This window comes from Leguminivora glycinivorella, chromosome 16 (genome assembly GCF_023078275.1).
Source record: "Leguminivora glycinivorella isolate SPB_JAAS2020 chromosome 16, LegGlyc_1.1, whole genome shotgun sequence".
Classification (NCBI taxonomy): domain Eukaryota; kingdom Metazoa; phylum Arthropoda; class Insecta; order Lepidoptera; family Tortricidae; genus Leguminivora; species Leguminivora glycinivorella.
In genome coordinates, this window is record NC_062986.1 from 12,172,905 (window position 1) to 12,194,026 (window position 21,122).

General features: G+C 38.1%; 4 protein-coding genes across 5 annotated transcripts in view; 2 read left to right on the top strand and 2 right to left on the bottom strand.

Annotated features, from left to right (window-relative positions):
• LOC125234441 (guanine nucleotide-binding protein G(o) subunit alpha) overlaps nucleotides 1–2,613 on the bottom strand; it is a 60,250-nt gene extending 57,637 nt beyond the window's left edge. Inside the window, exon 1 of the mRNA XM_048140684.1 lies at nucleotides 2,230–2,613. Coding sequence (XP_047996641.1) covers nucleotides 2,230–2,347 — 118 coding nt within the window. The 5' untranslated portion in view covers nucleotides 2,348–2,613. The remainder of the gene's footprint in view (nucleotides 1–2,229) is intronic.
• Nucleotides 2,614–3,113: 500 nt separating this feature from the next.
• On the top strand, nucleotides 3,114–20,782 carry LOC125234585 (Golgi pH regulator). 2 transcript variants are annotated; one of them, XM_048140882.1, is made up of 9 exons: nucleotides 3,114–3,188; nucleotides 9,015–9,178; nucleotides 9,715–9,821; nucleotides 10,358–10,461; nucleotides 11,683–11,804; nucleotides 12,685–12,908; nucleotides 18,148–18,329; nucleotides 18,927–19,112; nucleotides 19,943–20,782. In XM_048140882.1, the coding sequence occupies exons 2-9, from the start codon at nucleotides 9,132–9,134 to the stop codon at nucleotides 20,201–20,203; spliced, it is 1,233 nt and encodes a 410-aa protein (XP_047996839.1). In that variant the 5' UTR covers nucleotides 3,114–3,188; nucleotides 9,015–9,131; the 3' UTR covers nucleotides 20,204–20,782. The 2 variants fall into 2 exon arrangements, with proteins under 2 accessions (XP_047996839.1, XP_047996838.1); XM_048140881.1 differs by lacking the exon at nucleotides 3,114–3,188 and adding an exon at nucleotides 8,695–8,836.
• On the top strand, nucleotides 3,523–5,440 carry LOC125234584 (ATP-dependent DNA helicase 2 subunit 1). The gene has a single exon (XM_048140880.1). The coding sequence runs from the start codon at nucleotides 3,613–3,615 to the stop codon at nucleotides 5,380–5,382; it is 1,770 nt and encodes a 589-aa protein (XP_047996837.1). The 5' UTR covers nucleotides 3,523–3,612; the 3' UTR covers nucleotides 5,383–5,440.
• Nucleotides 6,693–8,297, bottom strand: LOC125234587 (TM2 domain-containing protein almondex). The gene is made up of 5 exons (XM_048140883.1): nucleotides 8,281–8,297; nucleotides 7,994–8,166; nucleotides 7,681–7,910; nucleotides 7,173–7,294; nucleotides 6,693–7,066 (listed from the first exon to the last, which is right to left on the bottom strand). Exons 2-5 carry the CDS (start codon nucleotides 8,085–8,087, stop codon nucleotides 6,787–6,789), a joined length of 726 nt encoding a protein of 241 aa, XP_047996840.1. The 5' UTR covers nucleotides 8,088–8,166; nucleotides 8,281–8,297; the 3' UTR covers nucleotides 6,693–6,786.
• Nucleotides 20,783–21,122: the final 340 nt, after the last annotated feature.

Consider the following 21,122-nt stretch of genomic DNA (forward strand, 5'->3'; position numbering starts at 1 on the left):
TACTCGTGCAGTGCGTGTCGGTTAGTGTTAATATGTGAAAAATTTTAATTGCTGACAATAAGTATGGAATGGGCTTGCGATGGCAGGTTAGTGGCTCCGGTCGCGCTGGTGGTCTAGCGGTACTGTATTGGACTTTCAATCCAATGAGTATTTCGAAACTTAAATATGTGCGAATTATCATTTTTATATTTGCCAGTCGTTTTTCAGTGAAGGACAACATCGTGAGGACATTGTACTAACCACAGGTACTAACCCTTATAAAGCCTAGTTACTGTTCGGAATTGGAAGGGCATGCAGGATCTTGCGACTATTTAACAAAGCGGACCCCAGGCACCCATAAGCCATGACGAATGCCGCGCGGGATAATGCAAAGAGGATGATGGAATGGGTACAGGGTTCTGGAGACGAGTGACGACATTACCAATCTTAAGTGGTATTGGGCGGGACATATGTATTACATTTCCAGGCACAGTGATCGCAGATGGACCTAAACAAGGGTCCATGAGACCATTCTTTTATGTTTCAAAGTTCAATAAGATCCAACAGAAATTGTTATAAAAAGATTGCTTATGAAGTGTAAGGAGTAAGGACCCTTTAAGCGTGGAGTATGACAAAATGTTGACTGATTGGTGACCGTTTTCGGATGACAGAATCGCCCTGGCGTCCAAGCCTAGTTGGGTGGATGACATTCGTAAAATCGCGGGTCACTGGATGAGACTAGCTAGCCTAGGATCGGAATCGGATCAAGTACCGTGTGTAGGTACACGAAGAGACATATTTTGCTTATGCTCAGCTGTGTGTCGACTCTGGTGACCTGTCTGCTCATTTGTCTTCTATCGCATAAAAAAAACGTTGCAAAAATAATTTAAATAAGTATCAACAGCTTGCCGTGTGGTGACGGGTTAAGAATTTCACCACCCCCTTTCTTCCCGTGGGTGTCGTAGAAGGCGACTGTGGGATATGGGGTAAATTGTGGCGTAGGCGAGAGGCTGGCAACCTATCACTGCAATGTCACAGTTTCGTTTTCTTTTCAGCCCCTTATTTGCCAAGAGTGGCACTGAAACTTGAGAAGTTTCATGTGCTCTGCTTACCCCTTCATGGGATACAGGCGTGATAGTATGTATGTATGTATGTATCAACAGCTTGGCATCTTCACATCCGTCTATACCCTATAGGCATCAAAATCTAGAAGTGCACTACACATATCGAGGCTAATCATGTATGATCTGATTTCGATATTATGATTGCAAAAACCAATCACACATACCAACCAATTACATATATGTACGAGTAATCAGTTAGTTAATGTTTATTGACGATTGCGATTAGCAAGCGAGACAAATTGACCAATATAAAGGAATTTCATTTGACTTTCACAAACTTTGATGAACTATGAGGTCTATGAGTACCTACTTGTATGAATCGATGTTTCTTTGGAAGACTGTCTGTCTGTACTGTACCAAACATACTAATTAGAATAAATTAGCGATGTTTGGGTTTAATTAGCGATAATCCAGTGTATTATTTGCTTTTTGCTTATTTAGGTACGTTACGTCTGTGTCGGCCAGTTTCATTTCATGACAAAGTAATCTAAGCATCAGATTACTTGGTGGTCTTGATGTAACTCTTACTTTACCACAGTTACCACCACGGCTGAGGTTGACATTTGAGCTTCTAGATCAATAAATAACCTGTTGATGTGGTTAATGTCCTAAGCTTCCTGTATACTACTAAACCTAGATTATAGATGGATGTTACAATGTATTGTTTAATATGTTAGGTAGAATGTAAAACAGTTGGTGTCATCGAGTATGTTTACTATCAATAGTGTTATAAAATTAAATTACCCATGAACTTGCGTTATGGATATCCATAATATATAGGATCCTTCAGAATTTTATTATTTGGCATAGGTACCTATTAAAGGTAATATAGTCCACCAAATTTCCAAGTAGAGAGATTGCTCAGGTTTCAGGTTTCTGATGTCGATCAAAGGAAAAGGACATCCAGGAAAACGTTGGTAAACGTACACAGACACCTCTAATCGAATTCTACTAAAGGATCAGCCAGCTGAAGATAGGGTAAATACATTGTTTCAAACGAAGTAACAAGTAGGTAGATATTTGTCATATCGTGAATTTGAAGATCCTATCGTGCCGGCGGCGCGAGCACCGCAGTCAATATTTGCGTGCGCGCGCAGGAACAGCTAGAGAGGGACAGAGAACCAACCCAGCAGCAGCAGCTTGATGTCCTTCGCGGCCTGGATGCCATCCTCCTTGAGGTTCTTCTCGATAAGCTTGCTGCGCTGGATGGCGGCGCGCTCCTCGGCGGATGAGGCGCAGCCCATGGCGATAGCGCGCACGGCCTGGCTCGCTACGCGCGGCAGCGCCGTGCTCCTCGCATGCTCGCGGCCCGTCGTCGCGCGCAGTTGCGCCGCGCGCACGCGCTCGCTCGCGCACGCGTGCTGGCTCCGGCTCGAGGATCGCGCTGCAGCGCCACGCGCGAGCTTCACGTGCTAGACCGGCCGCTGTAACCGAGGATGCGAGATGGCACCGCGGCGTGGGCCCGCGTACGAATGACGGATCGCGCAGCCCTGCCGCGCCGGCTCCAGTGCGCACGCCCGCCGCCCGCCGGCCGTGGCCACCCGGTGCCTCCCTGACACACTAATTACACTCCACGTCAACCTTGTAATACCTATCACTCGCTCTCTCGCATTCAGAAAACAAAAGGCATGCAATTGGTTGCAATCGCGTGCAGTTGATAACTAGATCGATCTATGATTAAAGCCAAATTATACGTTCTATTTAACTTTAACCAATTACCGATTGGCTGGACGAGATTAATTTACCTACTTTAAAAATAGTAAGCATTACGGTGACAATAGGTGATATCGCCACCTTCTTAAAGTACTTAGCTGTTAAATTAACTTGTTATAAAGTTCGCCTATGCATGATGTCCGATGTCCCTGACTTAACTATGCGTCCTATTCTTCAAAAAACGACGACAATCCACGAACCTTATTAGGTAGTAAAGTAAAATAGTAAATTGTGTCACAAGGGAGCAAAATGCCGAGGGTGTTTATTGAATTCTGAGTTTAGTGTGTGGTTCTAGTGTAAACGCCGAAAGTGGAAATAATTTTGCTATTATGTGACACGTACTGTTTTTCACATTATCTAGGAAAATTGTAGGTATGTATGTTTCAATACTTTTTTTTAAATATATGTCCTTAAATAGAAAAGTGTCACTTTGCTCCCTCATAGCAGAGAAGAAACGTGCCACTTTGCTTCCTGCTGTAACACAATTCATACATTGTTTACCATGTCAGTGAAAACAAACATACATCCCCCCGAAAGTAAGCGGTTATCGTAGCATAACTAACATACTGGCGTACCGGATCGCGACCTTTTTCGATAGACTGAGACAAGAAAAAAAATGGTAAAGCTATTTAAGGTTATGAAAAACACGCTATTTTATTCACTTAATGTTCGTTGACAGTTTCAACTGTCAATGTCATTGTCATCTCATATTTGCGAATGACGTCATTTTTTGTTTGTGGCGCAACAGTATAATTTTAAGATTTTGCATTGTTAAACTTTATTATAAACTCCAACAATGGATTCTGATGAAGAAATGGATAATGTACCATCGTGGAGAGGTGTTCCTGGCTGCATAGTGCTCATCAATGTCTACGATCCTTCCAAATACGGCACGGCAAAAGCCGCACATGCAGCGACTTGTTCGCTGATCCGGCAAACTCTGAGATCAGCAAACTCGAACCATATAGGTATTTGTTTGTATGGCACAGAAGATTCAAACTCCTCCGCTTTTGGAATAAAAAGCGTCGTTGATGTTTGCCCATTGAACACTCCCTCGCTGGAAGACTTCAAGAAACTCCGAAGTTTGGAAATAAACACTTTAAAGCAGGCAAAGGAGTTTAAAATGTCTGATGTTTTGTGGCACTGCAGCAAAATGTTTGCAAACTGTAAGAAACTACTATCTTCTCGCACAGTTTTAATTCTGTCCAGGCTCGACGAACCTCCAATAGCTTCTGATCAGAAACCGACTATCAAAAGAGTTAATGACTTAGTAGATTCTAATATTGAAGTAAAGTTTGTGAACATCTCCCAATTGGAATATAAAATAGAAAAGTTCTATGAAAATTTCTTATTTGAAGCAAGTAAAGGGAAGGGTGTTATTATTCCAAAATCTGTTTGGGAGTGTAAAGATGTTGAAAAACTAATGTATCAACAAACAGACAGGCATCTTGCTGTTGCCAAGCTCAGCTTTGTTATTGGTGATGGACTCTCAATTGGAGTAGGAGTCTATAACCTTAGTAAAACTCATCAATATCAAAAAACTACAGCTCTGCAAAGGACAGACAATACTATTTTAACAAGAGTCACTAAAACTGTAAAGGTTACTCAGAGACCAGATAGCAGTGAAGCCATGGATGTAGATGATGATGGAACTGTTCAAATGCCATTGTTGAAATCAGAACTACTGCATTATCAGGAATATGGGGGAGAGAGAGTAGAATTCACTGACCATGAGATGAAGGCATTAAAGAATCCATTTGGCCCACCTATGATGAAGCTACTAGGGTTCAAACCATCACATGTGCTTTGCAAAGAGAAGTGGTATTTAAAGCCTTGTCACTTTCTGTTCCCCAATGAAAGTATTATAGAAGGCTCTACTGTAGCATTTAGAGCTCTTTATCAAGCATGCTCAGAGATGTCCATGGTGGCCATTTGTGTGCTATGCACCAGAGTCAATTCTAAGCCAAAGATTGTAGCACTGTCCCCAAGTTCCAATCCCTTGGGCAATGATGTTGAAATGGGCTTTGATGTCATTCAGCTTCCATTTATGGAAAATGTAAGAAATGCACCAATCATTAATGAGGATGAAGATCGTAAGGTGTCCAGTGTTGACAAGTCTTTTATGAAAGATGTATTGAACACAGTAAAATGTGAGTACCATCCCAGTATGTTTGAAAATCCAAAAACACAGTCTTTGATGCGAGCTGTTGAAGCTGTTGCCCTAGAAGAGGATGATGTTGAACCATTTGAAGATACAACAAAGTCCAAGCCAAAAGTGTTTGAAGATGTTAAAGCTGATTTATTTGAAGAAATCTTTGGGCCCTTTGATCCTATGGCAACAAAAAGACATGGACCTTCTGGCTCTGGACCTGCAGCAAAGAAAGCTAGATTAGAAGGCATGGATCCAGAGGCAATACTTAAACATAGATTGACCAATAATGAAGTGAAAGACTATACAGTGAAAGAGTTAAGAGAGCTCTTGAAGTCTAAAGACACACCAGCCGTAACTGGCTTGAAGAAAAATGAGCTTGTTGATTTAGTATACCAGTGTTATGCTGATTATTGATTATTAAGAATTTGTTTTGTTGATCAAAATTATTTTGTAATAAAACTTGTGAAATATGCATATTGGTTTAATATCTAAATTTCACATTCTTGTTTTTGATGCCTAATAACAGTAATAACTTTAAAACGGTTGAGATGTTGTGAAGTCATTTTCTTTTCTTTACTTATTCAATAAAAGACAAATTATTAATTAGATTTACACTTCAAATAATCTCTTAACTACTAACATCATTTAAGTAAAGGTAATGAAGGGTGTGTGATACTATACAGCACAACCACGGATGATTTTAATAATTCTGTTGCGGTACAAAATCACAAAAAAATGTACTTTTTTGTACTTACATTAAAAAGAAATGTACCCTTATGGTTTCGGAGTTTCGACATAGGGGCCGTGGTCGTGCTATGTAGGTACTCCCTGACACGACCACACTATTTAACTGTCATTTTTAGGGTTCCGTAGTCAACTAGGAACCCTTATAGTTTCGCCATGTCTGTCTGTCCGTCCGTCCGTCCGCGGATAATCTCAGAAACCGTTAGCACTAGAAAGCTGAAATTTGGTACCAATATGTATATCAATCACGCCAACAAAGTGCAAAAATAAAAAATGGAAAAAAATGTTTTATTAGGGTACCCCCCTTACATGTAAAGTGGGGGCTGATTTTTTTTTTCATTCCAACCCCAACGTGTGATATATTGTTGGATAGGTATTTAAAAATGAATAAGGGTTTACTAAGATCGTTTTTTGATAATACTAATATTTTCGGAAATAATCGCTCCTAAAGGAAAAAAAAGTGCGTCCCCCCCCTCTAACTTTTGAACCATATGTTTAAAAAATATGAAAAAAATCACAAATGTAGAGCTTTATAAAAACTTTCTAGGAAAATTGTTTTGAACTTGATAGGTTCAGTAGTTTTTGAGAAAAATACGGAAAACTACGGAACCCTACACTGAGCGTGGCCCGACACGCTCTTGGCCGGTTTTTTTTTCGTGAATTAGTACCGCAACAGAATTAAAATTATCTGTGGTCATGCTGTATAGTATCACACTATGAAGAGGCTGTCCCCTTGTCAAGCGCGGATCCAGCTTCGTGCCCAGGGGGGGGTCACGTGGTAAAGGCCCAGGCCCCAGGGGGGGATCACGTGGTCTATTTGTATGGCCAACCTAGGCTCCAGGGGGGTCATGACCCCCATGACCCCCCCCCCTGGATCCGCGCATGCCCCTTGTTTATGGCAATCCTAGCAACATTATTTTAATGATTTCTAAATTAAATGCTAGTTCAACTAAACTTGTAAATAAAAAAAAATAAAGATAGCAGACTTAGCTATTTAATAAATAACATTATCTCTTCAGACACCCTAAACACAATTTCACAGATACTCTTACAAAGATATTCTTACTTAAAAGACTAAATATATACAGAGCCATCTGCTGGCCCCAAATGGTGAATGCCAATGAGCAATGCATCAACCAGAGTCCAAACTCCGAGGCCTCCAAAACTGAACAGTTTGCCTATACCCTCCTGCCAGTGTCCGAGGTAGAACCGATCAGCCCCAAATCCTCCGAGAGTCAATGCTAGAATAAGGGCTGTGCCCCAACGAGTGCCTCCAGTCCACGAACAGCGAATCTTTTTTAAAAATCTTCTCTTTCCAAGGCATATGACATCATCAGAAACAGTGCAATTGGTTCTGGAACAAAATAAAATTGTTGGATATTATTCACAATGCTTTACTAGAGAATAAAGCTTTGTTTACAACAATATTCAAACAATTCCAAGGTTTTGCAGATACTTACGCATAAAACTTGAGAGGAGAGGCAAGAGAGTTGCAGTTAGCTTTCTGCTCGCAACGGTGCTCCCATTTGTCAGTTTGGTAGCAATAGCGACACATTGCAGTTCTGTTAAATTGTTTTGGACCCTGCAAGTATAGGCATAGATAATAATAATGAAAGAATAAGAAAATATCTAGTTTATAAAAAAAAAATATAATTTACCTTATAATTTAATACACCAATTGTAGTATGTTACACACAATTTTATAACCATTTGATTTAAAAGGTAACAATCATTAGCTGTGTTTATATCATTTACAGTCTACGTTGACAAAGTTTTAAGTGCTTACAATATTTTTATCACCCTTTGCAGTGTAAGTAGCAAAAACTTACACTACACATTAATTCTTGTAATTTACACACATTAGTAAGTTATTGACACCCAATACTGTAGCTATAGATGTAGTTCCATACTTATGGTCACATTTACTATAACTATGAAGACTAGAAAAAAAAACTCTTTAAAACTTACATTACAAGATACTTTAGGTTTGACTTCACATGTGTAATTATCCATGCTGCCATATCTGCAGTCGTTGTTCCGGCGGCACTCTATGCAAGGGTACTGGAGTGTCGAACAGTCTGACGTATTACCTAAGCAACTTTTTAAGTACTCCTCGTTTTCACTGAAGCTTACTCCTTTATCATTGGTATCCTTCAATTTACTTTCTTTGCTTGAACGTTCCATGTTATTACTGTTTGCTGAAATGTATAAGATTATTAATTAATCACAAGCAGAACATAAGTTAAATTATAAGAGGTAAACAAATACTTATTGAGCTCACCCATATCAGTAATATGTATTGTGTTAAAAATAACCAGTAAAACTAAAATAAAACAATCCCTAACACTAATCCTCATGGGTGCAAATCGTGGCATTTTAATCTGCTTACATTTTACTTATTATATACGACAAAATCGCCTTTCAAATGGCAAGCTACAATAGAAATCAGTAAATATTCCTGTTAATACCCGAATAACTAAAAACGCCTCAACTGACTTTGGCAAAGGCCCTCGAGGCTGCCATTCAAAAAAAAAAAAAAAAAAAAAAAAAAAAAAAAAAAAAAAAAAAAAAATCAAGTTAATCGACCACTCAAATTTAATGTCAAAATTTTGACAATATTTTACTGTTTTTTTTTTAGATTTATGTTTCTATTGACGCAAAAAAAAAAAATTGCGAAATATTTTATATAAATTATTACTTCTTTAGTTTAAATCTAATACGTTTAAATTATTAGAGCCATCGAATTGTATAAATTTTTCGTCTTGATATTATTTATACTGACTAATTTCGTAATCATTTTTATTTATGGGGTATTTTATTCATGGGGTAGTGTTGTTTTAGAAAAAGGTGCGTAGTATGGAACGTATGAAAGCTGTTTAAGCCCATGTAAAACCTGCTGAAAAAAATACTTTTTACGTCAACGTCAGATTAGTTTAGGTCTGACATTTCTGACAGAAGACTTCCACTTTGTTTCAATGCAAGCGGGTAGCGGTTGCAATGCAATTTGTATAAATATTGCAGGAATTAGCATACAAAACTTAAAAGCTATTTATTAATAGAGTGGCTAATATTAAACAGAAAGATGACTTTCTTTGAAGACACTTTAATAATCCTGATATCCCAGGTATAACTAAAAGACAATGTATAAGTAAAATCAGCATTATTTTCAGTTTTTGCGCTTATTTCCTTCTATCCAATATATGAATATTCGTGAAATTACGGAAGTTTGTTAACATGTAGTGTACTTAATTCTTGACATATCATGTACTAAATTTTTTATTAAGGTTTTCGTTTTTCTTCAGACAGTGTTTTTCGTTGGCGGCTGGATATTCTTCGTGAAACAACTGTTTCGCGACTATGAGGTCCATCACACGCTGGTGCAGCTAATATTTTCAGTGACCTTCGCATTGAGCTGTACCATGTTTGAACTGATCATATTCGAGATCATAGGGTACCTGGACTCAAGGTAAACAAATCATTCTCAAACATTTTTAGACAATTAGATCTTTAATTCTTTACCATTTTCATATTTCACAATGTTATATTATATTTACTTGTTCTTAAAGCTAATAATTTGAAAACATAGATTGTCTTGGAAAAATCATACAAGGAACTCTGCTAACCTGAAGTAATAATGTATAATATAATAATACAAATAATTAATTATTTGTATTTGTAATATAATAATAACCAGAAGATAATAGAGAAGTTTTTAAAGCTCTAGCTGGTAGAGTATGATGAATATTTAAATTTGAATCCACTGACTTGTTAAGTTTTGTTGGCAAGTGCGGATCCAGCTTAGGTTGGCCATACATATAGACCATGTGACCCTCCTCTGGGGCCTGGGATTTGACCACATGCCCCCCCCCCCTCCCCCCCTCCCCAGGGACCGAAGCTGGATCTGCCCTTGCTCGTTGGTAAAGCTTCCCACCTGGTAAATACTTTACTGGACCAACCTCATTTTAGAAAAAAAAGAATCCACACCTCATCTCTTATTTACAGTTCCCGCTACTTTCACTGGAACCTAGGACTGTACTCCTTACTATTCATGGTGATTGCTCTGCTGCCATTTTACATTGCATACTTCTGCATCAGCAATATCAGATTTGGTAAGTTACTTGTAATCATTCAGAATGTTTACTTTAATATTTCATTTACATTTTGAAATACTCTATAAAAAGTATGTATGTTGAAACACCATTTTCTTTCATATCCATAGAAAATAAAAACACAGTCACACATACACATACATAAACCCAGGCCGTCAGGCCTGTATTTTCAAATGGAGTAGCAGACCATATGAAACTGCTCAAGCTTCGATGCTATTCTTGGCAATTTTATAAAATAACAGTATTCTGTATTGACCTCAATGTTACATGACACAATTTTATCTTCTTGGGTCAATCCACAGCAAGAGTAACATGAGTCACGATTTTATGGCATGTTCCACTTATTCTGAATGCAAGCTCAAGTGATAATCTATCTCTAATTAAGCGTTACTTTCCAGATATATGCATGGATTCTTTCATTTGCTGCTGTAGTTGTTGTAGTATGAAGTTGTGACACACATTACTTTTGTGGTTTCACCTTTTATTTGTGAATATCTTTGTCCAATACCATACCATTAAAATAATTTATATTTCAGTATCCCAGAACATGATAAGGCCACTAACAGTATTTGTGTGGTTCATTTATCTCTATTTCTTCTGGAAAATTGGTGATCCATTCCCTATACTGAGTCCAAAACAGGTGAGCTCCTTTTACTTTTTAATATGCTATTATAGCATAATATTATGTACTTGTCATTGAGCCAGTTTAATTCAAATTAATCTGTATAAAGTAAAGTTTAAGAAAGAATATGAACTTGACTTTGTCAGCTGAAAGTAGATGGCGCCAAACAGTACCATAAGATGAATGTAAAAAATTAAATCAAAGTAAACATGTCATAATAACATAACATAACATAGCCTTTATTTCCATGACTTAAAATAAGTTTTAACAATCTGTAAATATTTCAATCTAAAAACGTGGTTAAGTTAAGACATGGCCCCTGTTCGGGTATAGACCTCCTCCAGCTGCCTCCAATCACTTCTTTTTGTGCCTTTTCCATCCAGTCTGTCCCCGCTATGTTTTTACAACATAACATTTTAAAATATGTCATAATATGGGGTTGTAATGTGCCATCTACATTTGCTATCATGTTTAGCATGAATATGTTACTGTACAAGCCTGAAGTACAGTAAAACACAAAGCGAGGCTCGTCGTGAGGCAATGTCCTCGCGCGGCAAACATCAAATATAGAAGTGCCTTGGTCGAGACAGGATGTACACCACAGATGTCATATATACCATAGATCAAGCAAACGTATCTACATAGCGTGTCAAATGAACTCAGTGAAATCCACTGAGTTGTCCGTCTTTACTCGCAGCTTGCAGCTTTCGGGCGTCAATTTTTGTAAGTTGAAGTCAACCAAAACATAAACCAAACCAAAACGCTTACCCAACTTATCTTAAATACTACGTTGATCTTTCTTTCATGCGGGGGGCTTCGCCCCCCGAGCCCCCCTTTGTTTGCTCTTAAAGGTCACAAGAAAACGCTAACCCAACTTATTTTAAATACTACGTTAATCTTTCTTTTATGCTCTAATATTTCAAAAATGCCTCGTTACGTGATATTCAATTGCAACAACACAAAAATTATGAACAATCAAGAGCCTGAGACATATTTAAAACTACAGGCAAGAATCAACTTCAGTACAAAATTTGACACGCTCGGCCCCTATACAAATATATGAATTTGTTTCTTCTATCTAAATTAAGGTCTGTGATGTACACGTTTGCCGCACGAGAAAATTGCCTCGCAACGTGCCTCACTTTGTGTGGACCTGGCTATTTAGTAACAAATATAATGAATTCTAATTGTATCCTTCAGGAACAATATTAATTTTAATATTAATTTTATATTTTACAGGGTATATTTTCGATAGAGCAAGGTGTGTCGCGAATAGGAGTCATTGGGGTGACTGTGATGGCTCTCCTCTCTGGGTTTGGTGCCGTTAACTATCCTTATACTTCTATGGCTATATTTATAAGGTATGTTTTTGCCATCATCTTTCTTGCATTATCTTGGCTATTAGCCGTGGCTTATGAAGTTTAAAACTAATACTGGAATTAGCTTAACCACTAGCCTTTACGAAAGTGACTGTTAACACTCACAAGAACCCGCATCGTGGGCACTTATGAACATCGCTCAGATACCGGAGAAGAGAACCCGCTGGGCGGGGCGGGTTCTCGCTATACAAGCGGGCGGTTATAAATGACGACTGATCTGACGTAGTGCGCCATTTTCTGTCTGGTAACGAATTGGTTATCTGAGCAGACCAACTTAGAGGGTAAACTAGGTCCTATTGGGATAAGTTTGATTTCCTCACAATGTTTTCGTTCACTGAAAGATATTCCGTATATAAGTTGCGAAAAGCTTGTTAGTAGGTATGTTAAATAAGAAATAAAACAAATAAATTTATAACTTTATAACTTTTACTGCTGGCCACAGGTCTTCTCTCGACGATAGAAGGCTTTGTCTATTGCCCCCACCAAAGAGGATCGAGTATTATAGAGTGTTACTGTCAAAGTAAAATATGTAACACAGTTCATTATACTGCCATCTCTCGACACAGACTTAAAACTTTTGGACTTCAGTTTTGACAATTTGGCCCATATTCTTAGCATGATATGTGTGAAAATGTCAAATATTAATATTAGCGTCATCTAGCCGAGCGTCACCCAAAGGTGTAACGCCATCTAGGCCACCGTACCTTTTTCTGTATGGTTCTGAGGTACGTTTTTTTTCGACTTTATCTATACGAAGTCGCATATATGTCTTTGCCTCCACGCTGACCCAATCCGGTAAAGACTTCATGTACATGCATTATTATTTTCTTCACAAAATAACATTAAAATCCTAATTTTACAGGCCTGTTACCCAAACCGATGTCCTATCAATAGAGAAGAAATTACTTCAAACAATGGACATGATATTAGTGAAAAAGAAAAGGATAGCACTAGCGGAAGCTAACAACGTGGGAGGGAGACAACAATATGGCTTGCTGGACCAAGCTAATAAGAACAAGGGATTTTGGACGAATATTTTATCAAGTGTTGGCAGCATTGCTAACCCCCTTAGTCATAGCTCAGAGAGTAAGTTTTCTAATGTTTTTACATAGAATTATCTTTTGTCCAGTGTCCATTGAGGCCAGCCGGCGTATTATGATTCCAATTTTATCATTTATCCACGTGGATAAAGCATCCGTCACGCTTTGGCAAGTATGTCAGTGTGAGAGTGACAGTTGTCTTATCCACGTGGACAAGTGATAAAATTGGAAGCATGATACGCCGGCAGGCTACATAGGCAAGTTTCAAACAGTTCACGCTTCGTTGCGTAGTTATCTCTCTGTAGCACTCTTCCATATTGGTGTGAGAATGACAGAGCCAGTTGCATTTCGTTTAACACGGAGCGTTTTTCATATTAGTGCGGTACAGAGAGAATATCATGAATAGTACTAGACTCGTATCGAATTTAGTACATCAAGTTATTATTTTCTGTAGTATTTGACTTAAGAAATCAATATTCATAGCTTGCGGGGATTAAAAGTGCGTGATGACTGCGTATTTTTAATTAAAGATGTGTGTATGTTTTTTTTTAAATTATTGACTCCGAAAACGGTGTTGGCCAATGGAGTGACGTCACATAATTCAAATCAACTATGGAAGGTTGTCTCAGTTGTCTGTAAGGTACCTACCTCCTTGTATCTGTTTTCATTTATGTTTTTTATTTTTGTAGTGTGCAATTAAGAGCGCTATGACAAAAAAAGGCGATATATTGTAAAATGCACAATATTTATCGACAAAATTGTACACTTTACTCATACTAAAAGACAGTGAAAGTACTTGTTTCAGTTAGAACATCTTATTAACTGTCGGTTAAATAAAAAACATATGAAAAAAAAAAGCTTTTTCAATTAGTAATGATTGTTTTTCTGATGCTCGTTTAGGAAAAACCGCGTGAAGCACAGAATTCGGAGCTCTTATTATGTACAATTTGATAAGATCACTCTCATAAATGAGGTAAATTTAAGTTCCAAATATCTTGTACTTAAGGCCCATTAAACAATATTTATCATTTAATCCTTTGAAATTGAGAAATTGAAAGTAAAACGAACTCAATTTTGTCTTGAAAATACATCGAAACAAGTGATCATTTCTCCGAAAATCTACATGTTATCGAAGTTATTTTAGTATATAAATAATCTGCACAATGTGCTTAAACTGCTGTTATCCATTTGTCGTTATAATATTTTATCATGATTTTTTGCCAATTTTTTGAAAACTAGCCTTCCTGTCGCTATTTTACCGGCGACGGACGCCTGCGATTTCAGTGCCGCGCCGGAGCTCGAGCAGGTAAGACGTATGTCGCTTTGGTCTCCGAGTTTTCATCGCAAACGTCGAGAATATTTATTGTTGTGTGGGTCGGACGCCTTGTTTCTACACGGGCTATCCTCGCATTGTGTGTGTGTAAACAGCGACCAACGAATTTGATCCTAGACCCGTAAATATTTGCTTTTGTAATACTTTGTAATGTTTGAATGTTAAAGTATTACAACGTTGTGATGATAAAAATGTGAAAATTACAATACGGTCAAGATGATAAAACACATCAAGATGGTACTCGGGATCTGATGATGGAGCCAGAAGGTGGTCACCAGTACCAGTGAACCATGTAAGTAAACGACTTCGTGTTTAGGCTCGTTGGGTTCGTCTCAACAAGACCTTTGACAAGAGGTGGTACTCAGGGTCTGATGATGGAGCCAGATGGTGGTCACCAGTACCAATGAACCATATAACTAAACCCAGAGATGGGGAAATCGTAATCGATTCCGGATTACACGATTACTTGATTTTACTTTGTAATCTGACACTACTGGGTGTCAGATTACTTGTAATGTAATCAAGTGAAACGGTAAATTACCATTACATGTAAAGGAATCACTAATCATCTATACAATCATTACTATTACCAATAATTCGGAATCATAGTCGATTCAAAATCACTGAAATTATTTACTTGATTACTTTCAGATTACGAATATGTAGTACCTCAGATGACTGTCACTTTGACACAAAAGTCATCATGGGTGTCGTAAAATAGGTTTTAGGGGGTGCTGATTCCAAAATTAATGACCAATGTGGAATCTGACATTGCTGACTGTCACTTTGACACAAAAGTCGTCATGGGTGTCGTAAAATATGTTTTAGGGGGTGCTGATTCCAAAATTAATGACCAATGTTCAATCTGACATTGCTGACTGTCACTCTGACACAAAAGTCGTCATGGGTGTCGTAAAATAGGTTTTAGGGGGTGCTGATTCCAAAATTAATGACCAATTTGGAATCTGACATTGCTGACTGTCACTTTGACACAAAAGTCGTCATGGGTGTCGTAAAATAGGTTTTAGGGGGTGCTGATTCCAAAATTAATGACCAAGGTTTTAGGGGGTGCTGATTCCAAAATTAATGACCAATTTGGAATCTGACATTGCTGACTGTCACTTTGACACAAAAGTCGTCATGGGTGTCGTAAAATAGGTTTTAGGAGGTGCTGATTCCAAAATTAATGACCAATGTTCAATCTGACATTGCTGACTGTCACTCTGACACAAAAGTCGTCATGGGTGTCGTAAAATAGGTTTTAGGGGGTGCTGATTCCAAAATTAATGACCAATTTGGAATCTGACATTGCTGACTGTCACTTTGACACAAAAGTCGTCATGGGTGTCGTAAAATAGGTTTTAGAGGGTGCTGATTCCAAAATTAATGACCAATGTTCAATCTGACATTGCTGACTGTCACTCTGACACAAAAGTCGTCATGGGTGTCGTAAAATAGGTTTTAGGGGGTGCTGATTCCAAAATTAATGACCAATGTTCAATCTGACATTTCTGACTGTCACTTTGACACAAAAGTCGTCATGGGTGTAGTAAAATAGGTTTTAGGGGGTGCTGATTCCAAAATTAGTGACCAATTTGGAATCTGACATTGCTGACTGTCACTTTGACACAAAAGTCGTCATGGGTGTCGTCAAATAGGTATCCGGAGGTGTTTGAAAACTAATGACCAATTTGGAATCTGACACTGTTGACTATCACTTTGACACAAAAGTGATCATGGGTGTCTTCAAATAGGTTTTCATGGGTACTGATCTCAATATTAATGATCAATTTGGAATCTGACATTGCTGACTGTCACTTCACACTGTGACATAAAAGTCGTTATGGGTGTCGTCAAATAGGTTTCCAGGGGTACTGTGCAATGTCAGGTTCCAAATCGGTCATTACTTTTTAAATCATTTCATTAATTTTGGAATCAGTACCCCCTAAAAACTATTTGATTACACCCATGATTCCTTTTGTGTCAAAATGACAATTAGCACTGTGAGATTCCAAAATAGTCGTTAATTTTGGAATCAGCACCCCCGGAAACCTTTTTGACGACACCCATGACGACTTTTGTGTCAAAGTGACAGTCAGCAATGTCAAGATTCCAAATCGGTCATTAATTTTCAAATCAGCACCTCCGGAAACCTATTTGACGACACCCATGATGACTTTTGTGTCAAAGTGACAGTCAGCAATGTTAGATTCCACATTGGTCATTATTTTTGGAATCAGCACCCCTAAAACCTATTTTACGACACCCATGATGACTTTTGTGTCAAAGTGGCAGTCAGCAATGTTAGATTCCACATTGGTCATTATTTTTGGAATCAGCACCCCTAAAACCAATTTTACGACACCCATGACGACTTTTGTGTCAAAGTGACAGTCAGCAATGTCAGATTCCACATTGTTCATTAATTTTGGAATCAGCACCCCCGCAAACCTATTTGACGACACCCATGACGACTTTTGTGTCAAAGTGACAGTCAGCAATGTCAGATTCCACATTGGTCATTAATTTTGGAATCAGCACCCCTAAAACCAATTTTACGACACCCATGACGACTTTTGTGTCAAAGTGACAGTCAGCAATGTCAGATTCCACATTGTTCATTAATTTTGGAATCAGCACCCCCGCAAACCTATTTGACGACACCCATGACGACTTTTGTGTCAAAGTGACAGTCAGCAATGTCAGATTCCACATTGGTCATTAATTTTGGAATCAGCACCCCTAAAACCTATTTTACGACACCCATGACGACTTTTGTGTCAAAGTGACAGTCAGCAATGTCAGATTCCACATTGTTCATTAATTTTGGAATCAGCACCCCCGCAAACCCATTTGACGACACCCATGACGACTTTTGTGTCAAAGTGACAGTCAGCAATGTCAGATTCCACATTGGTCATTAATTTTGGAATCAGCACCCCCTAAAACCAATTTTACGACACCCATGACGACTTTTGTGTCAAAGTGACAGTCAGCAATGTCAGATTCCACATTGTTCATTAATTTTGGAATCAGCACCCCCGCAAACCTATTTGACGACACCCATGACGACTTTTGTGTCAAAGTGACAGTCAGCAATGTCAGATTCCACATTGGTCATTAATTTTGGAATCAGCACCCCCTAAAACCTATTTTACGACACCCATGATGACTTTTGTGTCAAAGTGACAGTCAGCAATGTCAGATTCCAAATCGGTCATTAATTTTTAAATCAGCACACCCGAAAACCTATACTCGTGGTATATGCACTTGAAATGTGAAAGTGAAAATGCTAGAATGACATGTAAACCACGAAGTTGTATAGTCATAGGTATTGTTCATTGGTATTGGTGACCACCATCTGGCTCCATCATCAGACCCTGAGCACCATCTTGAAGTAATTAGAATTGTATTTGTCTTATTTTATCATCATATTAATATATACTTTACTCTAATACTTATCATATAACAAAAGCAAATATTTGGGATGGGATCTACTTTTATAATTATTACTTTAATTTTTTAAATAAATTTTAACATAATTGATATTATTTCGCGCTATATTCTCGTATTTTCGTACAAAATAATGTTTATTAGAAACCAAAAGTTTATATCGAGATAGTAGATTGTGGTTGTTATCAAAATTCTATAGAAAGGATCAAGATTGTTTTGTCCATTATTGTAGTGCGAGCGAGTGATAAGACGTGCTAGAAAGGGTCGGCATATTGGGCTCGCGCGGCGGGTAAAATACCTAATTTCGCCCGACGCCGAAATGTTATAACGCTCTTAAAGCATTTTATTATTATTTGTGTGTTCTTTCCATATCTTGGGACCGAAGCCAACAGCGCATGTATCCCTTGAATTTAATCTAAAAGCAAGGGATACATGTGGCGGATACCATCCCCGAGTGCACAATTATTATTATTATATCTTGGAAATATTTTAATTCCAGACATAACCCAGCTTCGACAAGAGATCGCCGCGCTCGAAGAGCTTAGCCGGCAGTTGTTTCTAGAAGCTCACGATGCCAGGACGGCCCGAGAGAAGGCAGAGTGGTCCAAAACCTTCCAGGGGAAGTACTTCAACTGCCTTGGGTACTTCTTCTCGTTGTACTGTATTTGGAAGATATTTATTGTAAGTTGTTCTATTATAATAGTAATGAATAGAATTTGGCAAAAAAGAGTAGAAATTAAAAAGTGGCAACATTGTACTGTCATCTTATTTTCTTAGCCTGACCAGGAATAAATGACTATTGTCAGGAGGGCGCTGTTATTCTGATTTATGGAGTGACAGTTCAGTATAGTATCAAGAAAATAGTTCTAATGAAAATCCGCAACATGGCGCGTAGTCATATATATCTGGTCAGGCTTTACGTGTATTGATTTGAAACTACACTGTGTTGTTACTTTTAATTTTTGCTAGACTGTAGCTCGCTTTACCTTCGACAAGTAGCAATAGGCTAGTAATATAATTATATTTATCACTGATGGTTTTTTTTAATTCCAGGATTAGTTCTAGATTTCAATTGCAAAAAATCCAACAGTAACGTACATCAAACTGTGTGTCTCCCTTAATTAAAGATTTTGAACTTTATTACAGGTTTATAGGGTTCCATTCCGCGTTATTTCTGACTACGTCCTGAAGATTTATTTAGGATTTGCGAGATTGGCGTCCCAGACCATTCCTGTTTGGAAAAATACTAAATGATTAACCGATTGAAATTTGTTTCAGTCAACGATAAACATAGTGTTCGACCGCGTGGGTAAAAAGGACCCTGTAACTCGTGGGCTGGAGCTCGTCGTCCATTGGCTAGGGCTCAGCATAGATGTCGCCTTCTGGTCCCAACATGTTTCCTTCATCCTAGTCGGCTGCATCGTGCTCACTAGCATACGAGGTCTACTACTTACGCTCACCAAGGTATGATTCAGCTCGTCAAATATAAAATTCCATTTTCAATTTACGAAAGAACACTACAATAGGAATATTGAAATAATTAAGTACCTCCAAAAACGCATATCGTCACTATATACTTTGAAAAAAACTTGTATCTTCTTCTGTCAATGAAAAGAAAAATGTAATAAGTATGTATGGAATGCATATAGACTTACTGCGGGAGCAGTGTGAGATACGAGATTTTTTCAAAGTAGTGACGATATTTATCTTCTTACCACCACTAGCTGAACGAATATTTTTTGTCAAGTCATTATATCCGTAGATGACGATAACAGCACACCCGGCATCAGCGTTGTTCTGCTGGTACCATATCCATAGGTATTTTTAAAATACTGTGCCGGTGGCCAACCAACTACTAGCCTATGGACTCCAGATGTGTTACATGCTCATTGCCCTCCTAACGGCTCAGCCACGACATTGGTCTAAGCGCGACAGCGGTGAGCGGCGGCCATATATTGGAGCGAGACACAGCGATGGGACTTTTCATTCGCACGTATGGCTGCCGCTCACCGCTGTCGCGCTTAGACCAATGTCGTGGCTGGGCCGTAACACCACTGTCACTGCGCTCTTGTAGAGTCCTGTTATTTTTGCTCTGCACGTTAGGTGGTGCTCACACGCAACTTAAATATGTATTTACTGTACGGTTTCTTTATAAATGACAAATAATTAATATAAAAATGAAAAATGTTTGACAGGCGCATTAAATTACAACACCCTTCGCTGTTCTCAAAAACATTACCTACTGTACTAATAAGATTTAAATATAACATTGACAAAAACCATTTCTTTTCCAGTTCTTCTACGCGATATCATCATCGAAGTCATCCAACATCATCGTCCTAATACTCGCTCAAATCATGGGCATGTATTTCTGTTCCTCAGTGCTCCTAATGCGAATGAACATGCCACCAGAATACCGAATAATTATAACTCAAGTGTTAGGAGACTTGCAGTTTAACTTCTACCATCGGTGGTTCGACGTTATTTTCTTAGTTAGCGCGTTAACTAGTATATTTACGTTGTATTTAGCGCATAAGCAGCCGTCAGTCAGCTAGCTTGGAATGTAGTTTTAGTTATGTTATTTATTTGTAAGTTGGCTGCAAATGTATTACTTAATAATTACTTATGCGCTTAGAAATTGCAGGACATGGTCTATTATCCGTATGTAAATATTTTTTTGACTGTTATGAAAGAAAATGATATTGACACTGTTGTTGTGTAGATAGTTAGAGAAGCAACTGCACGGGTAGCATGGTCGCGCGACAGACGATAAAATATCAGGCCGTCCCTATCGCACTATTAGTAAGTGCGATAGGAACGGCCAGATGTTTTATCATTTATCGCGCGACCATAATCTCTTTCTTCTCTTCTTCTTCTTTCTAATAACATCATGTTTGAAAATGGCTGTACATCTTTACACCCGAGCTGATACAATCGTGAGGTTGTTAGCCGGTTGTTAACATATAATTATTAATTTTAACATATGATATGTCATTAAATTCAAATTCTAAATTTATTTAGCAAACCTCGATTTCTTCGGTTGGAAAGGGATACGGATACATCAAATAACACTGTAAAAATTGTTTAACTTTCGTGAAACATATTCAAATATTTATTTAAATATTGAGCCATTGGTGAGCATCAGGACCCCAGGACCACTACAGATATTTGATGTTTAGTACATACTAAAATTTAGTACCTATTTGATACTATTTGGTACCTGAGTACATATATTTGGTACCTCCACTGATATCGAAAAATCGAGCGAACAAAGTGGCCAGACATTCTGACGTCAGGATGTCTGGACCATTTTTGGTTTACATAGTTCTAGACAACACTACTAATTGATATCTTAGTCAATATTTACTACCTATTTGGTACCTGTCAATATATTTTTTTCAAATTTTTTTGGCGTACCAGAAAAAAGTTATGACGGAATTTAAAGTTGTGAGCCCGGCCGTGCCGTTGAAGTAT

Coding starts and splice junctions, on each gene's coding strand:
- LOC125234587 (XM_048140883.1), bottom strand. CDS start 8,087: ATGCCACGATTTGCACCCATGAGGATTAGTGTTAGGGATTGTTTTATT. Junction 7,295..7,680: donor AACCTAAAGTATCTTGTAAT/GTAAGTTTTAAA, acceptor CTATACTTGCAG/GGTCCAAAACAATTTAACAG. Junction 7,067..7,172: donor TCTCCTCTCAAGTTTTATGC/GTAAGTATCTGC, acceptor ATTTTGTTCCAG/AACCAATTGCACTGTTTCTG.
- LOC125234584 (XM_048140880.1), top strand. CDS start 3,613: ATGGATTCTGATGAAGAAATGGATAATGTACCATCGTGGAGAGGTGTT.
- LOC125234585 (XM_048140881.1), top strand. CDS start 8,795: ATGACTTTCTTTGAAGACACTTTAATAATCCTGATATCCCAG. Junction 9,822..10,357: donor CATCAGCAATATCAGATTTG/GTAAGTTACTTG, acceptor TTTATATTTCAG/TATCCCAGAACATGATAAGG. Junction 12,909..18,147: donor CCTTAGTCATAGCTCAGAGA/GTAAGTTTTCTA, acceptor TTTTAATTCCAG/ACATAACCCAGCTTCGACAA.